The sequence below is a fragment of the Meles meles genome, chromosome 6 (genome assembly GCF_922984935.1).
Source record: "Meles meles chromosome 6, mMelMel3.1 paternal haplotype, whole genome shotgun sequence".
NCBI classification, from domain to species: domain Eukaryota; kingdom Metazoa; phylum Chordata; class Mammalia; order Carnivora; family Mustelidae; genus Meles; species Meles meles.
This window is the reverse complement of record NC_060071.1, coordinates 46467163-46486191: the sequence shown is the minus strand read 5'-3', so window position 1 is coordinate 46486191 and position 19029 is coordinate 46467163. Positions and strand designations below refer to the sequence as shown.

Here is a 19029-nt window from a genome sequence, read left to right as displayed (position 1 = left end):
TAAAATCCCAAGGCTTTATGATTTATAATTGTATTTTCATCATTTAAGTCTGGCTGATTAGGCTCTTACATTGTTTGATCAACCATAACTTGATATTGATGGAGATTCCGTTTAGAAATACCCACCATTATTTCACGGAAAATTTAGGTCCCTGAGTATGTTGATGTTACCTTAATAAAGCACTTCTTCCCCCAAACTATTATTTGTATATAATCTAGTGACAATAGTGATTGCAATGTTTTCTGGAATAGGTTTTGCTATTTAAAACATCACTGCAATCTGTTTTTATTTTAAAAAAAAAGGGGGGGCAGCAAAATAAAATCCCAACCTGATATATTGTATGTAGCCAATTTGTTTTCACTTTCGATTTATTTTCCTTTTAAACTACTACATATGTGAACTCAGTATTAGTTACTCTACCAGGATTGGGAAATCACAAAGAAAGTTATACATTTTTTTTTGAAAGTTATACATTTTTTTAAAAGTTGTTGGTTTGAAGGCCAGGAACATGGTGACTTAGTGTGGCACTAAAGAGCACACGAATGCTCTGAGCTACTGTTATGTCATAATTCACTTGGTCAACCACATGAAGCTTCTGGATGTGGCTGATTTTGACAGTGAATTCACAGTTATTCTTTGCATTTGTTCAACGATGGTCATGGTAAGCACCTACCACAAAAACCCATTTTCAACTAATGACTGAGTTGTGATTAAAACTGAAACCCTGTCTAAACAGCATTTTTTCATGAGCACCAGTGGGAAAAACTCTAACAGTTTAGTGAACGCAGAAATGGTTTCTGAATCCAGACTGCTAATGTCGTCATATTTAACACCACACCACACCACATATTCAAACATTTTGAACCCTCATTTAAGGACACATTTTCCTCCTATATGCATGAGAAAGGAAGAAATACGCTTGTTTGGCAGTGAATGTGGCCAAGAAAGGAAAATCATCGATTAAAACTTAATACACTTATTATCATTATCAGAAGCCAGAGGTAGAAGGGTATTATAGTTATGTTCTAGACTTCCTGCCCTGGCATATTAGCTCAGCTGGGGCCAATTAGGCTAGCACCCTTCTTTCTATGACTCTGAGCCTAGTGAGCATCTTCTCAAACAGAACCTTAGACATTAAAATGAGATAATAAATTACTCATTTGAATAAAATTGCTTTTCCACTAGGGTGAGAGAATATGAAGAGACCCCCAACTTAGAATCAACAGTTTCAGATGTAAGTTACAGTCTCCCAAAGATAAACCCTTCAGATGCTTGGTATTATTTCTAGAAAGTAATGAGCAAAATACTGATTGCCTCTGTGCAAATCCTGACTCTGCTCTATATTCTGTGCCTCAATATCCTCTTCCCTAAAATGAGGACAACTGTGCCTGTCTTTCAGGTTTGTTTAAAAATTAAACAAGTTAGTACTTGTAAAACTTATTATTTTAGCCAAGAATATTAAAGTGGTTTCAATTTTTCCAGTGCTTTCTCAGTAAGATGTAGCTAAAAGCATCAGGTTTGAGTTCCTATTAATAATTCACTGTTGACCTTGAACAAGTTACTTCACCTTTCTTGGCCTCATTTTCTCACCCGGGGTCTTAAATGATGCTTCAAAGATAACACACGCTCTAAGATGGATGTTGTGATCAATGGATGTTGTGGAATGAACAAACTTCAGTTGAGGAGGTTGTGGCAAAAAAGATCACCAGCACAGTTTTAACACTTCCTGTGATCCACAGTCTCCCAATAGAGCAGTGGGGAGCGTGAAGTCGCAATTGTCTATCTATATTGGGGAAGATGAAGTGCAATTGTCTGTCTATATTGGGAACCACTCCTGCAGAACACCATACCATTTGCTGAAATGAATTCTGAAGGTATTACACAAAATACTACGTCCTTTATTGTGATAATCCAGCAATGTATGTGCCAATATTGGACTGAACAAAGGCCTGAATATAAGAATAAAGAGCATCTATTTTGTCCGAAGCGGCTGTCAGGGTCCGAGGTCCCAGCGCGCGGAGAGCGCCCCAAGGGGAGCGCCCGAGGCCCGGGCGCCCTCAGGGGAGCAGCAGGGAGCCCAGCAGCAGCTCGCCCTGGCCCAGCGGGCGGCTCCGCTCCCGGCCGCGGCCCCGCTTCTCCGCCTTGACGCGCACGGCCAGGCGGCGCACCTGCTCCTCCGACAGCCCGTCCAGGCACACGTCCTGGTCGAAGGCGGCCTTGCGGCTCGGCCGCACCACGGCGCTGCGCTGCGGGCGCGTCTTGCCCGGCGAGCGCAGGACGAAGCTGACGCGGCAGCCCACGGCGCGGGGCTCGGCCGTCCCTGCGGGCAGGCCCTCGGCGCCGAGCAGCCTCACGCGGAGCCGTCCGTTGGCCCGGCTGTACTCGGCGGCCAGGCGCAGGGCGCCCCCGGCGCGGCCCAGGGCCACGGTGCCCTCGGCCTCCAGGCGCTCGGGCCGCGGGTCGGGGTCAGGCGGTGGCGGTGGCGGCGGAGACACCGAGAGGGCCCGGGCCGGGGACCGCGAGCCGGCGCCGCGCTCGTCATCGTCGTCGTCCCCGCTGGACACGGAGCGGGCGCGCGCCAGGCCACGGCTCCTCCGGGCCCGCAGCGCGCGGCTCAGCAGTCCTTCGGGGGCGCGCAGGAGGCGGCGGGCGCAGGGCGGCGGGGCGGGCACGTCCGGGGTCGGCCGGGGGCCGGCGGGAATCGCGGGGTCGGGGTCCGGGGCTGCGCCCGGTGGCAGGAGCGGGGTGGCGCCGGCGCCCCCGAGGAAGAGCGACTCCTTGCGGCGGGTGTGCGGGCTCTCGAGCAGCGCGCAGAAGCCGTAGGCGGTGCGCGCGCGCGGCAGGTGCGGCAGCGAGAGCGCGGCCTGCGAGCGCGGGTCCCAGTCCGTGTGCCCCGCGCCGTCGTCGATTTCTGCCGCTTGGATCCAGGAAACCCGGAGCGCAGCCAGGGCGGTGCCCGGCGCAAGTCGCGGGGGGATGCAGAACTCAGGGATGCGGTCCGGGGTGAGCACGTTTTCCCACGCGGCGGGCGTGAGGGCCGGGACTTGGTGGCCCCTGGTCCGAAGAATCCCGTTCCTGCCCTTCAGAAGGCGCTCGGGACACAAGCGGAGCCTCTCCAGGCACCACATAAGGCGGCGGGTGCCAGGTGCAAGGACACTGCCGGTGCTGGTCGGCCTGCACTTCACAAGGCCACCAGTCGTCGCAGGGAGCTCTGCAAAGCGCAGCAATGCCCGTGTCTTTTCTCCTACTTTAGGGGTGCTTTCTTCTTCCTCCCCTGGGACAATGCCAGCTGCCCTTCTCGCTGCCATTGCGAGCTATGTCTCAGTGACTGAAGAACAATCATTCTTCTCTTGTCTCTAGCAGTCCTGTACACTTCGGGGCTTGTTGATTTAATCTCGATCCTCTGCTAGGTTCTCAAAATGTTGGCCTCTCACTTTGGTCGTGCCGTCCTCAGTGCCAAGAGGAGCTTTGCTTGTGCAGTCGTTTCCCGAATCCTTGGATTATTGCCCTCTAGTCCTTGGCGAGAATTAGAATAATAATTATTATCCCCTCCAGGACTCACGGCTTGCTCCCAGGAGAGTTAAACAAGGTGGGTTCCCTCCTCCCGTACCTGGGGTCCGGTGTCGGATGGGTGTCTGCACGGTTCTGCCTGAGGCACCCAGCAGGGGAGGCGCGTCGCCTCCACAAAGTTCAAAGCGCGCGCGGCCGGATTCAGCACAGCTGTTCAAGGACAGCCGGCCTGAGCCTTTATACTTGCTGCCCTGACCGCTGGCCAATGTGCGGGCAGGAGAGGCGCTGCTTGGTAACCTGATGCCAGGCCTTCCGCTATGCCACGTGGCTATGTGGACTGCGCAAATTCAAAACATCCAGTTCCTTCTCTCCCTTACGTCTGGTGGGTCTGTTATTCTCAGAAACCCTAAACAAGTTTCTATTTTCTCACGCGCGAAAAAGGTTAAATCTCGACTATATCGAGAGTCATTGGGAGGGTCGCCGCACGTATGAATGTGAATCCACGGAAGCACTCTACGCCCAGCACTTAAAAGAAGATGCAAGTCCTGTTTGTCTTATTTTTACCTAATACCGTCCCTGTCCCCCAAAAGCCAGCCTTCGAAGTTTCATACCTGCTTTCTGATGTTCAGTCCTGATTTTAAATGTATTTTCTTTGCTGATTAGAATTCATTCGGTACAGGAACCTTACGGAGTGCTGAAAATATTCCATATCTTGATCTGGGTGCTGTTACAGAGGTGTTTCCATATGTTAAGAAATCAGTTAGCATACACTTAATATTACGTGTAAGATTGTGTGTATCTCATATGGTAATTAAAAATCACAACCCATTTCTTAAGCCTTTGCGTGCTGATTTTTTATTGGGAATATATCCTTCTGCATACATCTGCTGTTGGAACCATGCTTTGAAGGCACCCCCGGCCAGCTCTGGCCTTTCTAGGCTGTATCCACCTGGGAGACCCTTTTTATTCCTTTTGAGAACTGACTTGTGTTCATTCTGTAGAACTGCTTCCAGCTAGCTCAGCTTAAAAGAGATCTGAGGCATTTTGTTCAGAATTTGGGTGTATGCTATTTCTGCTTAAAATCCTTCCTTGTAAGTTAATTGTTTCTCCAAATAATGTTTAGTAATTAAACAAAATAAGGTTCAGTGAATTAAATTCATCCTAAGGGTTTTAGGATGGGACATATGCACTTTGTTTTCAGGGTATACATACACAGGCACTGTGCTCCATGACACTGTTGAGTGCTGTGGTTAAGAAAACTGGATCTGGGGGTGCCTGGGTGGCTCAGTGGGTTAAAGCCTCTGCCTTCAGCTCAGGTCATGATCTCAGGGTCCTGGGATCCAGCCCCACATCGGGCGCTCTGCTCGGCGGAGAGCCTGTTTCCCCCTCTCTCTCTGCCTGCCTCTCTGTGTACTTGTGATCTCTGTCAAATAAACAAATAAAATATTAAAAAAAACCTGGGTCTGAAGTCAGATCTGGTTTTGATTATAGAATGACTCCTTACTATGTGACATGAGCAAGTTACTAAACCTTTCCAAGCCACTGTATCAAATGTACAATAGTAGTTGGGACATTTGAGAAGTAATGAAATTAATGATGATATAAAAGAGACCCAGGAGAGCTCCCTCACCCCTTCTGAGAATAATAGTATGTACCTATAGGGTTGTCATAAGTATATACTAAGATTATGTATGTTAAGAGTTTAGCATACAACCTAACATACACAATGTCTGATATGATATTTGTTATTATAGAAGAGAACGAGTGCTCATTAGTTCATTTACTCATTCAAAGCAATGTTTACTGAATGCTTCCTGAGTTTTAGCTGCCATCTTAAGCACGTGGATCCAGGCTATACAAGATCACATCAGCAATATACATCCGTCAGAGGAGCAATGATGAGGATGAAATATTTGAATTCTGTCTAGCAGAGGCAGAAGTGAGAAGAAACTATTGAACAGGATTTATATATTTAGTCTTGGAACTAGGGGAGGCAGGGTTGACAGGTCCCTGGGCTTGCCATGCCCTTCACTAGTTACTTCTTTGTCTTTATATCATCACCATGCCTGGCCCAGATTCTTGGGGGGCAATGCTAAATCTATGGGAGAATGATTGCTGAATTATACACTTGAGAATGTGTTTTGGCTCACTTTTGTCAGGAGACAAGAGGCTGTTAGCTCTGCAAGTGAGAGCCCAGAGAGCCCTTGGTTAAAATGGGGAGGCTCACCATCTGAGAAGTTGTTAAACAAAGCTGTGGTGGGAGAAAGGAAAAAAGCACCAGAGCATGAGAAATGATTTATGGGTGAAGAAATACAGACTTTGGAGTACATCTGTCCAAGGTTGAATCTGTTTATGCAAATTTTTAGCTATAGGACTGTGGGCAAGTTAGTTAACCTCTTTGGATCTAAGTTGTAAAATAAGAGTAATAATATCTATCACACAAGACTGTTGTGTTAAAAATATATGAAATGTCTGGCCCACAGTAAGTGCTGGTGAACTTTTAGCTGTTATTATTATACAGGTTTGCTTAGTCAGGGATTAGCTGATTCACACATGAAGTCCTCTACAAACATTTTTCTTTGTGGCAGATTTGCTTTGTTTTTATTAACAATTCACCTTCTTCAGTGACACTTCAGAAGCATTTCCTGTGTAAGGTTTCTTGAAAGCAGCAGGCTTGTTTTTGAATGGCTGGTCCCCTGTGGCCCCATTAAGCCTTATGTTTTCCTTACCTTAGAAGCATGAGCCACGGAGTACTTGGGAGGATGGTGTAACAGGATCCAGCCCTATGTCTGGAACACACAAATCTCCTCAGAGGAAGGCTGTGGCCTTTCAGGGCTCACAGCTAGAACCGTGAGAACATCCAGTAACAGAGTTCTAAAATAATTTGGTGAAGTGAGGGTGAATAGATCACATGCCATCCAGGCCAGAGGTGTTCTTGCAGTAGGAGGAAACTGAACAATAAAGACTTAAAAAAATAATAAATTGGAGGTCAGGTGTCACAGAAAGCAAGAAAAAGGGAGCTTACAACCGAATAAAAAAACACCGGTGCTCTGGCTTATCTGTCTTTCTCATTCAAGGAAGTAGAGGATGGAGCTACGGAAAAAACACAGACCAGAGAGTCGGGACATGGAGTTTTAGCTCTGACAGTCACTAGCTTGTTGCAGAACATTAGTAAGTCCCTTAATTCTCTTTCCTACTGTCTCCACCTGTCAAATGAGGGGGGTTGGATTAGCCAGATTTGTTTTCCTCTGGTTCTCAAATTCTGCAATCTACCCCAGTGCTTTCTGCCAGCTAATCTTCCTTCATTTTCTGACAATCCATGATGTTATGCTTGTTCTCTAACTTTCTTCTCCATTTCCTTCTTTTCCCCCCAAAGGCCCTTTGCTTTCTCTCAACAAAAGGTAAGGAAATAGCATGTGGGTATTAGGTATTGCAAAGTTAGAAATTCTTACTTTTCAGTTTTTAAGCAAGAGTTGTTAGTTTTTTATTTGCATGTTTGTGTGAGAGAGAGAGAGCACGCACATGCGAGTTGGTGGGAGGGACAGAGAGAGGGGGAGAGAGAGAGAAACTTAAGCAGACTCCTCCACAGTGCAGAGCCCAATATGGAGCTCAGTCTCAGGACCCTGAGATCATGACCCAAACTGAAATCAAGAGTTGGACAGTAAAAAAAAAAAAAAATGAACACAACTGACTGAGCCACCCAGGCACCCCAAGAGTTGTTAAATTTTTTTTTAAAGATTTTATTTATTTATTTGACAGACAGAGATCACAAGTAGGCAGAGAGGCAGGCAGAGGGGGTAGTGGGTGGGGCAAGTAGGCTCCCTGCTGAGCAGAGAGCCCGACGCGGGGCTTGATCCCAGGAGATCATGACCTGAGCCAAAGGCAGAGGCTTTAACCCACTGAGCCACCCAGGCACCCCGAGTTGTTAATTTTTAACAAATGTTCCTAATTTTGACTTTTGTTTTTAACACAGAAATTGTAGTTTGCTCACCTGTTTTTATTGCTCAGTCCCACATTGCAGTTTACTTTTGCAATTGCTTTTGTTGTGGCATTATTCTTAAGTCAGATTGAATATAAGAACTGTAATTACTACAATGTTTACTTTCTTTAAAACTCCATATCCAAACTCCTTTGGGTATAGTGCTATACATCAGAGTGTAATGATACTTCTTTACATTACTTTGTTTTAGATTAGGACTGTAAATATCTGATTTCATCAAGAAGTATGTAGGATTTGGAGCATTGCTGTGTGTACCTTATCAGACCATCAAAACATACTTAAAAAGTGAAATACTAAAATTTGCAAGCTTTTTCTACTATGTTGTAATAGCATTATTAATTCTGACAATAGGGGCACCTGGGTGGCTCAGCGGGTTAAGCCGCAGCCTTCGGCTCAGGTCGTGATCTCAGGGTCCTGGGATCGAGGCCCCGCATCGGGCTCCCGTCTCAGCAGGGAGCCTGCTTCCCCCTCTTTCTCTGCCTACTTGTGATCTCTCTCTGTCAAATAAATAAATAAAATCTTTAAAAATAAATTTAAAAAATACTGACAATATTAAGCTGAAGTTTCCACCTCAAGATTTTCTATTCTTTGATTAACCTTCCAAAGTAAGATCTCTGAGAATTACTACTATCTTAGCAGTGATTTAACTAAATTATTGAAAGAGGAAAGGATGGCAATGTTCAGGGAGCTAAAGGAAATTAATGCCTGCTATGTAATTTTCAGCAAATTGCTTAATAGTCTTGACTTACTTTCCTGTAAAATGGGGCAGCATTACTTATCCCACAGTTTTTTGTGAGGATTACATGAAAATGCATACCTTGGCATAATAATGGTATCATAGCTCATGAGTTAAAACTGAATATTAATAAAATGGAATAATGCATATAAAAACACACACATTATTCTTTCAAAAGTGTAAAGTACCATAGAAGTGCAAGGAATTACTATTATACAAGGATTAGTATTGCTCACTTCTCCCAGCAGATTATGCCCTCTGTTTCATTTGCTTGACCATTCTATTTCTGCCTGTGGCATCTCCATATCATCTTGCACTGTTACTCATACATCATACATCCTTGCATTGTTTGCTTAACTGTTTTATGGTGCATGCCTATCCCAACCAGATCATAATACTGGGGTTTTTGTTGTTGTAGTTATTGTTGTTTTTGCTTTCCCTTCAGTACATAGTTGGTGTGAGTACACAAGGGGAGAGAGTTTATTGGAGGAGGATGGGTGGACTAGAAACACCTTGGGGACAGATAGAGGAGGGCGTCAGAACAGTGGAAAGTTACTGGGTATTTTTGAGCAGGTGACTAACTTGAGTTCACCTGTGCTTTAGAAACTAGCTCCCATGGCAGCGTGCAGATGGATGGAGAAGGGAGAAAAAGGAGGCCAGTTAGAAGGTGATTACATGCTCCAGGTGAAAAATAAGAAGAATTTAGGAAATGTGGCAGAAGCGGAATAGACAGGTTTGGCTTTTCATTGGTTGCAGATAGTGAAGGAAAGAAGTGCACAGTGCCTCCGAGGTATTTTGTCAGGGGACTGAACAAGGAAAGACAAATGGTTAAGGGCATATTTTCTGTGTATACGTGTGAAGGATGGAGGTGGGTATTGATAGTACTGATTAGTATTGGTTTTTTCTTTTACATCCATTTTACATAACACAATTGCAGACATTTTGACTTCTCTTTGATCTTGTCTTAGTCCATTCAGGCTGCTATAAAAAAGTATCATAAACTGTGGTTTAAAAAAAATAAAAATTTCTCACAGTTCTGAATATTGGAAGTCTAATATCAAAGTGCCAGGCCATTTAGAATCTGGTGAGGACCCACTTCCTGGTTCATAGATGGGTGTTTTCTTGTGTTCTCAACATGCAAAAGCAGAGGGAGCTCTCTGTTTTTTTGGGGGGGGAGTCTTTTTAAAAAAGGTACTAATTCCATTCATGAGGACTTTGCTTAATTACCTAATGACCTAAATACCACCTTAGGGCCCCATCTCCTAATACCATCACGTTGGGGATTAGGATTTCAACATAGAATTTGGGGGGAACACAAATATTTGGTTGATAGCAGTTCTTTAGGAGCAATTCGCCGTTTTTCAGACATTACATGTTAACAAGTGCTTCTTCTTTTTTTTTTTTTTTTAAGATTTTATTTATTTATTTGACAGAGATCACAAGTAGGCAGAGAGAAAGGGGGAAGCAGGCTCCCTGCCCAGTAGAGAGCCCAACACCACACGGAGCTCCATCCGAGGACCCTGAGATCACGACCCCAGCAGAAGGCAGAGGCCCAAGCCACTGAGCCACCCAGGCGCCCCAATAAATGCTTCTGACTACAATAATCTTAGTATTTAGGTTTATTTCTGTTCTCAACAGCTTTTTGAAATCTATTTAAAAAAAAAAAACAAAGAGATTCAATGGGTGGTTAAATTTTATTAAGGTCGAGTTCTTGTACTATAAAAGCCCCCACTTTCAATGTCTTGCCACACTAGACAGTTCAAGGATAGTACGGAAGAAAGCAACATATAAATAACAGCTAACCCATACTTAAAGAAAATAAAGTAAGTACTACCTTTGTTCTTCATTTCCCCTAATGAGGTAACTAAGAAATGGCTCCTGAGTAAACTAAAAGTGAATCAAGCACAGGAGAAGGGTAAGAACACAATGCATATTCAGTTGCCATTTTATCTTTCATCCTATGATACCGTTCTGTTCCCTCTCATTTCACTTTTAAATCATCCAAATTTTCAAGAAGCAAAAGAAACGGAGATGTTGCCCCAAGCGGGGTTAATGTATCAGGACAAGGGTGCAGGGTCTTCTTTCTCCCATCTGACCCACGCGTGAAAGGGTAGTTGCCCAGGAGGCTCCTAAGATAGACTCGGGCCCAAGGCCGACAGAAAGCGACGGCAGGCAAACGGAGCGGCTACATAGATGTCGCTACGCCTGCCCTTTTTCTTAACGTCCTTCCCGATTGGTGCCTCAGGCGCGGCTCCCCGTAGCACCCCCGCCCGCCCTCGGGTCGCTGGGGCCGCAGCAGCAGAGAGACAGCCAGCTTGGGGCCCAGCGCCCGCGTGCTGGGATTCCCGGCGGCGGCGGCGCGCCTGCGCACAGTCCGGGTCACGCGCGCGGCGCGGGGGCGGACCGGCTCCCGCGGGGCTGTCATTCGTGGCGCGCACAGCCGGCCTCAGCCGCGCCCGGCGGTTCCGGCTCCTCCCTCTCCCGGTGCCTCAGTCCCACCATGGTGCTGGAGTCGGTGGTCGCGGACTTGCTGAACCGCTTCCTGGGGGACTATGTGGAGAACCTGAACAAGTCCCAGCTGAAGCTGGGGATCTGGGGCGGTAAGCGAGAGGTTGCGGCCGGTGGGCTGCGGCGCTGGCGAAGGGGCCCACGCCGCGGGCTCCTCTTGCCCGGTCCCAGCCCGGGCCCGGCTCCCTCCGCCGCCCGAGACTCCGCCTCCGGGGAGGGCCTTCGGCTGGGCCCAGTCCCCAGGAGGCAGGTGCGCGGTGCCGGGAGGCCTGTGCCAGCTTCCGCCGCCGCGGGGTCCCGGGTACCCGCCCGGGGTGGGGAGAGGTTGCAGGGTCGCGTTCGCGCTGCCCGAGTTCCCGCCTTCCGCGTCCCGGAGGTGGATTCCCTGCTCTGTCCCGCCCTGCCCTCCTCGGGGGGTCCTCTCGCTTCCCTCACTCTGGCCCCGTTGGCTCCATGGCATTTAAAAAAGCTTTCTCCTCCAGCACCGCGTGCAGTGGGGATGGCTGCGTGGTCACACACGCCTAATAAAGTGGCACCAAGGAAGAAGAAAAAGGAAATTGCGTTTCGCAGTTAACCTTCTCTTGGCATTCTATGGCGAGCAGGACCTGGCTTCCTTCTCTTTAGGATTGCAGGATTTGGGTAGGGATCTGTGTTGGCCCTAGAAGATCATTACTACAGGCCTGTTTAGTATGGCTTCTTACAGTACTTTCAGCTTTTGAGAAAACGACTTCTACCCTTAATATTTACTTCACCTCAGTAGGAGATGACTTTCAGTTTTGTTTTGGACGACAGAAAAAGATAATTCAAGCCACGACAGGCATCATCATTAATTAAGGATGCCCCAAACACAAACGTTTCTGTCCTCAACATTGAGTGTGTAGAAGTAGTAAGTAGTATGTTTGCACACTTTTCAGAAAAGATTATTTGCACTGATAATGCCTATTAAGCTTTGGGGATCTTGGGGATACTGTTTCACTCTACAAGAGACTTTTGGGAGTTTTGTCAGCTTTGGAAGGCAATCCAAAGAACTACTCAAATGGATGGAACGGCTTTTATTTAGTCAACAAATAGTTGTAGACCCGCGCTGTCCGATAGGGTGGCCATCAGCCCTGCGGCTGTTAGGCACTTGAAATGTAGTGAGTGTGAATTGAGACTTGCTGTTAAGTCTGAAATAAGGTGGAGTTTTGAAAATAGTGGGAGAAAGAATGTAAGATCTCAATCTTTCATGTTGATTATATGTTGAAATAATAATTATATTGGGTTAAGTACAGTGTTATTAAAATTCATTCCCCTGTTTCTTTTTCCTTTTAAAAAAAAACTTGGTTCCTGAAATTTATAATTACATATGTGAACCATATATTTATATTGAACAATGTTGTTACAGAGCCAGGAGTACTGCCCTGGTTGGGGAGGAGCCTTTTAGGATAGGTCGCTGATCATTTGATTGATTCTGTGTGGTTTGCCCAACACTACATCCTTTATGAGCCCTCCCCCAACGCTAATATAATGTAAGAGAAAGAGAAGTAAAGGAGGAGACATTAAAGGAATTAAATTTCCGGTGTCTTTTGTAGGAGCCAACTCTTTCTTCAGAATACTGTTGAATACAGGGGGTATAGCTCAGTGGTAGAGCATTTGACTGCAGAATACTGTTGAATACAAATTATTCTTCCTAGTCTGTAAACATTATTATTATTATAAGATTTTTATTTATTTGAGATAGAAAGTGAGAGAGACCATGGGCAAGGTGAGGGGCAGAGGAAAAAGCAGGCTCTGCGCTGAGTAAGGAGCCCCCTGTGGGGCTCAATCCTAGGAATCTGGGATCATGACCCCACCAGAAGGCAGACACTTAACTGACTGAGCCACCCAGGCTCCCCTCTAGTCTGTAAATATTATTTGAAATCTGAAAAGGGACTGGACTAGCATTTAGGAAACATGGGTTCTAGGTTGTTGTGTTGGATAAACCACTAGCCTTTCTTCTTCTTAGTTTCTTCATCTTACTTTAGACTTTAAAAGGAAAAAAAAATCATACCAAATAATACAATATTCCTACGTGGTCACTGCTCAAAATCACCTACCAAGTTAAAACGGTGTGCCCTATTTATGTCAGATTTATTTATTTATTTTTTTTTTTTTAAAGATTTTATTTATTTATTTGACAGAGAGAGATCACAAGTAGACAGAGAGGCAGGCAGAGAGAGAGAGAGGGAAGCAGGCTCGCTGCCGAGCAGAGAGCCCGATGTGGGACTCGATCCCAGGACCCTGAGATCATGACCCGAGCCGAAGGCAGCGGCTTAACCCACTGAGCCACCCAGGCGCCCCTGTCAGATTTATTTTTAAAGAAACAAAATTTATGGATATATCCAAAGATTTCTTCTCTACCAAATTTTTCTTTCTTTTTTCTTTAAAATTGGGAGTTGGAATAAGTATCATATGAGGGGCCTTGCAGTACTCTGATTTTAATTGTACATGTTTTTACTATGAAATTGTGAACTATGCTGCCTGGGGATTTTGAACTTTTTCACATCTGAAATTAAAACACAATATTATGTCATTTATTCCTCTCTTTTTTAGTGGACTGTAGGAAAAGAAACTTTATTTTCTTTGATCTCATTTTCTTTCTTTTAGAATGAGGTATGCTGCCAGTGGCAAACCTCACTTTATAATAGGCCTCAGAAAATAAACTCCTTTCTGTCAGGAATTGTATCCATTAGAAGTCTAATCTGGGATTCCCTCAGCTTTATCAGCCTACATCTCTGCTTCTGTGAAGTGTTGCCAGCATTTATTTTGTGGTTGTTATAAAGGAAGGTTTTATAGATATTATTCAATGTATTTTCTTTATGATACTAATTCTCCCACTGAAAAAGAAAGGCAAGATATGTGAGTTATTTTTCTTCTCGGAAAATATTCCTGAAGAAATGTATCTTTAACCTTTTGTGGTAAACAAGTGGGTATATTAATGAAATAGCTGATATTTATGAGGTCCATGATACTGACAAATTTTATAAAGAATTGAAAATTTTATATATTCTTATTTGAAAACTATTTGTTGTAGTAAATAAGGTTTATGTGTCATAAACCTTGGCTGTTTCCATTTTTTTCTGTTGTTAAATTTTCACATCTTGGGATGCCTGGGTGGTTCAGTCGATTAAGTGTCTGCCTTTGGCTCAGGTCATGATCCCAGCGTCCTGGGATCAAGTCCCACATGGGGCTCCTTGCTCAGCGGAGAGCCTGCTTCTCTCTCTCTAACTGCCACTTCCCCTGCTTGTGTGCTCGCTCTCTCTCTCTGACAAATAAATCTATAAAAAATTATTTTTCACATCCTGAGCAAAGAATTCAACCTGTGAAAATTTCACAGGGCTGATCTTACTATTCTTTAGAAACACATGGAAAACTAAATTGATACTTCTTAACTGGAATATTTGACTAGACTAAAGCAGTGATTTTTAACTGTCTGAGACATTTTTGGTTGTCACACTTAGTAGCAGAGTTGTGCTGCTGGGATCTAATGGGTAGAGCCCAGGCCTACAGCTACACCCTGCAATGAACAGGACAGCTCCCCACAACAAAGAATTATCTAGCTGAAAATGTTTGTTGAGAAACTCAGCTCTGAGGAGAATATTGAGATTGTCTTCTTCATTTTTTTTTTAGATTTTTTTTTTCTTTTTTTAAAAAGATTTTATTTATTTATTTGACAGAGAAAGAGAGAGAGAGAGAGAGAGCGCACAAGTAGGCAGGGAAAGGCAGCGGTCGGGGGTTGGGGGGAAAGCAGGCTCCCCACTGAGCAGAGTGTCTGATGTGGGGCTCAGTCCCAGGACCATGAGATCATGACCTGAGCCAAAGGCAGAGGCTTAACCCACTGAGCCACCCAGGCACCCCTGTCTTCTTCATTTTTAAGAGACCTTCTGGGTGCTAAACATGCTATAGTAAGAAGTGAAAAAGAACTTAGAGAATGTGTATGCCTCATGAAATTTACAGTTTAAGAAGGAAACATGTCTTAAGTGATTGAAAGGTATCATCTTGGTAAGAATGCAAAATGAATACAGGAAGTAGTTTCAAAAGTCTACATATTATGTAAACAATTTGAAAAGGATTGCGGTGTGCATATATTCATACATACATAGACATTTACAGTGAAATTCATAATAAACAAAAAGTTATAGAATAAAAAGGATGAGGAAATTTTATTTGAAAGTCTAGAAACAGGATGTATACTATGGAAATTGCCTTTAAATTGGAGAAGCCAAAAAAAAAAAAAAGCTGTCTTTTTCTTTTTTCTGTTTTTATTTTTTGTTTCATTTATTTTTTTAAGATTTTATTTTTTTGTTTGACACAGAAAGAAGGAGCACAAGGAGGGGAAGCAGCAAAGGGAGAGGGCAGGCTCTTGAGACTCTGAGCAGGGAGCCTGATATGCGCCTGGAGCACAGTGTGGGCCTGGATCCCAGGACCTTGGGATCATAACCTCAACCAAAGGCAGATGCTTAACGACTGAGCCACCCAGGCGCCCCTGTTTTTAGTCTTCCAAAGATTTTTTTTTTTTAATGCCAAACAATTTCTGTGTGTGTGTGTTTAAGATTTTATTTATTTATTTGTCAGAGAATGAGAGAGCACAAGCTGGGGGAGCAGTAAACAGAGGGAGAAGCAGGCTCCCCTCTGAGCAAGGAGCACTGATTACATGGGACTCAATCCCAGGACCCTGGCTGGGATCCTGACCTGAGCCAAAGGCAGACAGTTAACCTACTAAGCCACCCAGGCTTCCCAATTCCCAATACATTGATTTAAGCCGAATATCTTTTAAGAAACCTTGCTGTTGTAGGAAAATGAGGCCCTGATTATTAACTAACTGTGGGACCCAGAGCAAAACATTTTAATTCTTCAAGCCTCAGTTTCCTTATCTGTAAAATGGGGAAATAGCACTGTGTTTGGGACTAAATGATTTGAAAATCCTTTGTAATTGTAATTGTTAAATTGTTCATACTGATAGCAATAGTGATGACAAACAAACCCAGCTGAGTTACAGAAAACAGCTTGCTTTGATTTATTTTCATGAATATGTTTCTTCTAGGCTTTAAACTTAGGGTTTTCATATTCTGTAGTTCGACAGTTTGGTATAGCGCTAACACAACACATCTGAACACTTATTTTCCAAACTTCTTAAAAAAACCCATTTACATTTGAATTTAACTTAAAATACTTATATTTTATATAAATATGTAAACTTATATACTTATGTGCCAGCTAGTTTGTAAGTCAGGTTTTCAGAGGCTCAGAAAAATATGTGGTGGCATGTTGCTGGCCTATTCAGTTAGGAAGGGTTTTGTTCTCTAGAAACTGGTACCTAAAATAAATTGTACAGCCCTTAGCCATTTGAGCTGTATCCAGGATATAATTGTTTTAAGAGTAACATGTTTTTGAAAAGGTATGTTGAAATGCCTTATCTTTTGCAACTTGATTTAAGTAGTATTAAGCAATGTAGAACCTTTGTCAGTTTGATTTTTCAAAATGTTTTACTGTGGAAGGTCAGCAGGAAAATCCTTCATTCAGAATTCTCACTTCCATTTGACGGGTAGAGTATACAAGAGGCTGGGATGTATCGGATCCAGGGAGTGGCTACAATGACCAGGGACAGGAGCCACGTGGAATTCCTGCAGAGTTTGTAGCTCTGCAAACCACGCTGAGCCGGTGCTGATGACTGTGCTGTCCTTCACCTCAGGCCTGACGCTTTTCCGCCAGCTGCCAGATACTGTTGGGAATAGAGCAGCATAAGGAAGGAGGGATCTAATTCCATCTTTGATACTGCCTAGTTATATGACTTTTGGCAAGTCACTGACAAGTGACCACTAGTTTCTTATCTGTAAGTGAGGTGGTTAGGCAAGGTCATCTCTTCTGGCTTTTAACCTTTGTGATTTGAACAAGGCCAGAGCAGAGTGATCTCCTTCGTTAGTTGTCTTTGTGCCACTTGCTCTTCTTACATAGTGGGAAACTGTGATCACTGCATGTTTCCTCTTTGTTCTTCATTCAGAATGGTGAGCAAAGAGTCACAGTCATGAAATGTTGCAAATTCAAATCTAATATTTTATATTGTCCTAACTGGTAGCTGTAGAGTAGCTTGAGAATACAAGAAAAAGCAGGCCTCTCTGCTTCTTTTTAACCTTGACAAATAAAACATAGCCATATCTAGATATTTCTAAACTTGTAGAGGAATTCTTTTTTTCTCCTTTCCTCCCAGCCAGTCCCTGGTATAGTGAAGGCCACATTTTTCCGTAGCTTGTCCTATATATAGCATGTAAAATAAATAACAAAGTTCAATATTGTAATACATGTTTAGGTTCAGTTATTATCAAAGCAATGCTTAAAAACTTAATTTGAAAATAACCTTACCACCCTTTTAAAAGCATCATAAATTAAAAATTCCTCCCTTTTCCAGAAAAAACAAAAAACAAAAAAAAACCCACTGGAGGTTGGTAGTTTGATAACCATTTTGCTTGGAATCTCTGCTATACTACTCATTTATGAGATCCCTGAAATGTTCCTGAAAGGGAGAAAGTTGGTAATCTGGCAGCTTTCCACCTTTCTTTGCCAAGACTTCCTATTTGAACAGGGAAATGGAAAGAGTAAGAGTCAATTGTTTCCTCTCACGATGTCTCCCAAGACAAAGTCTCTACTATTAAAGGGAGTTCTGTGGGAGGTGCCTACATGGCTCTGTTGAAGGAGGGAGGGGCAGAGGAGTGTGACAGGAGTGTGACTCTTGACCTTGGGATTGTGTTTCAAGCCCCACATGAGGTATAGGGATTACTGAAATAAAGCTTACAAGAAAAAGGTGTCTGTTAACTAAATTAGTTAATTTGGGTTGAATGGAAATGTTCAATTGAAATGAATTGCTATAGTAATTTCTTCAGTATTCTTTACTAAAACAATGGTTATTAAAATAATTTGATTTATGCTTTAAAAAACTCTTCAGTCATTTACATTAGCTCACTTTTTGAGAATGAGTATGTCTCAGTATTTTGATATACTTTCAAATAATGAGTCTGTGATGCATAAAGGAAACAAAATATATAGCATTATGTATTTTTTTAAAAAGATTTTACTTATTTATTTGACAGACAGAGATCACAAGTAGGCGGAGAGGCAGGCAGAGAGAGAGAAGAAGCAGGCTCCCCACTGAGCAGAGAGCCTGATGCGGGTCTCAATCCCAGGACCCTGAGATCATGACCTGAGCCGAAGGCAGAGGCCTTAACCCACTGAGCCACCCAGGCATTCCAGCATTATGAATTTTTTAATTGTTTTATAATATGCAAAACTAGTTTCATGGAGTAGGTATGGCATTTTTGTTTGTTGGGCTGTTTTGTTTTATTTTTAAACAGTTTTAAATTAATCTCTGTTTTATGTTAACAACATTGACCAGGGAGTTAGGAGACCGAGGTTTTATTGCACTGCTACACATTAATTGTATGATCTTAGATAAACCACCTGATCTTTTTAGGCTTCATTTTTTTCATATGTAAAGTGAGCAGGAATTAGGTTTAAAGATCTTTATGCTTCTGAATAGTTATAACTTAGGAATTTCTGTCTTTGTTTTTGAAAAAACGTAGATTTATGAAAAGTACTATGATGGTCATTTTGCCATGCCATCTCCTGCTTCTGTGTTTTCCACTGTGCCACTATCCTTTCTTCTGATAATCCTCCTAACATAAACCTTGACTCTATCCTTTTTTACTGGTTTTGTCCTTGTTAGGTTTACTGATTTTAGTTTCCTTTTTGGTTTGGGATTTTTTTCACACTCTTAAAATGCAAAGACCAAAAGTGGATACACCAACTACACAGGCCTCTCAATGTATGGCATTTTTTTTTTCCACAAAGGAGATAGAATTATTTTCAGAATTAAAATTCTCTACCCATTCTGCTCTGCTCTTTGGGAGACAGTGTGATATTCTGAGCAAAACACTGGGCATCAGAAAATTTGAGCCCTGGCTCTACCACTTACTAGGTTGACATAGTGTCCTTAGGCCAGTCATTTAGCCTTCTTGTGCCTCAGTTTCTTTTGCTTGTAGCCTGTGTCCTGTCTCCTTCAATGGAAGATCAAGAAAGGTTATAGCTCAAAGATTGTTTTCTAAAATATAACAATTTTATTTTTTTTTTTTTTTTTTAAGATTTTATTTATTTGACAGCGAGAGAGGGAACACACAAGCAGGGGGAGTGGGAGAGGGAGGAGATTTCTTGCTGAGCAGAAGCCTGATATGGGGCTCGATCCCAGGACCCTGGGATCATGACCTGA

The 19029-nt window shown here is 43.4% G+C and overlaps 2 protein-coding genes across 5 annotated transcripts in view; one reads left to right on the top strand and one right to left on the bottom strand.

Annotated features, from left to right (window-relative positions):
* Positions 1-1586: 1586 nt before the first annotated feature.
* Positions 1587-4280, bottom strand: LOC123943261 (C2 calcium-dependent domain-containing protein 4A-like). Its single transcript, XM_046007263.1, has 2 exons — positions 3611-4280; positions 1587-3516 (listed from the first exon to the last, which is right to left on the bottom strand). Exon 2 carries the CDS (start codon positions 3306-3308, stop codon positions 2058-2060), a length of 1251 nt encoding a protein of 416 aa, XP_045863219.1. The 5' UTR covers positions 3309-3516; positions 3611-4280; the 3' UTR covers positions 1587-2057.
* Positions 4281-10398: 6118 nt separating this feature from the next.
* VPS13C (vacuolar protein sorting 13 homolog C) overlaps positions 10399-19029 on the top strand; it is a 194540-nt gene continuing 185909 nt past the window's right edge. For 2 of the 4 annotated variants that reach the window (XR_006818611.1, XR_006818610.1), the window contains exon 1: positions 10399-10846. Coding sequence is in view for 2 of the 4 variants with exons in the window: in XM_046007341.1 (XP_045863297.1) it covers positions 10747-10846 (100 nt within the window). In the remaining 2 variants the exon portion in view is untranslated. The remainder of the gene's footprint in view (positions 10847-19029) is intronic. The other 2 variants (XM_046007341.1, XM_046007340.1) reach the window with 1 other exon arrangement.

Coding starts and splice junctions, on each gene's coding strand:
- LOC123943261 (XM_046007263.1), bottom strand. CDS start 3,308: ATGGCAGCGAGAAGGGCAGCTGGCATTGTCCCAGGGGAGGAAGAAGAA.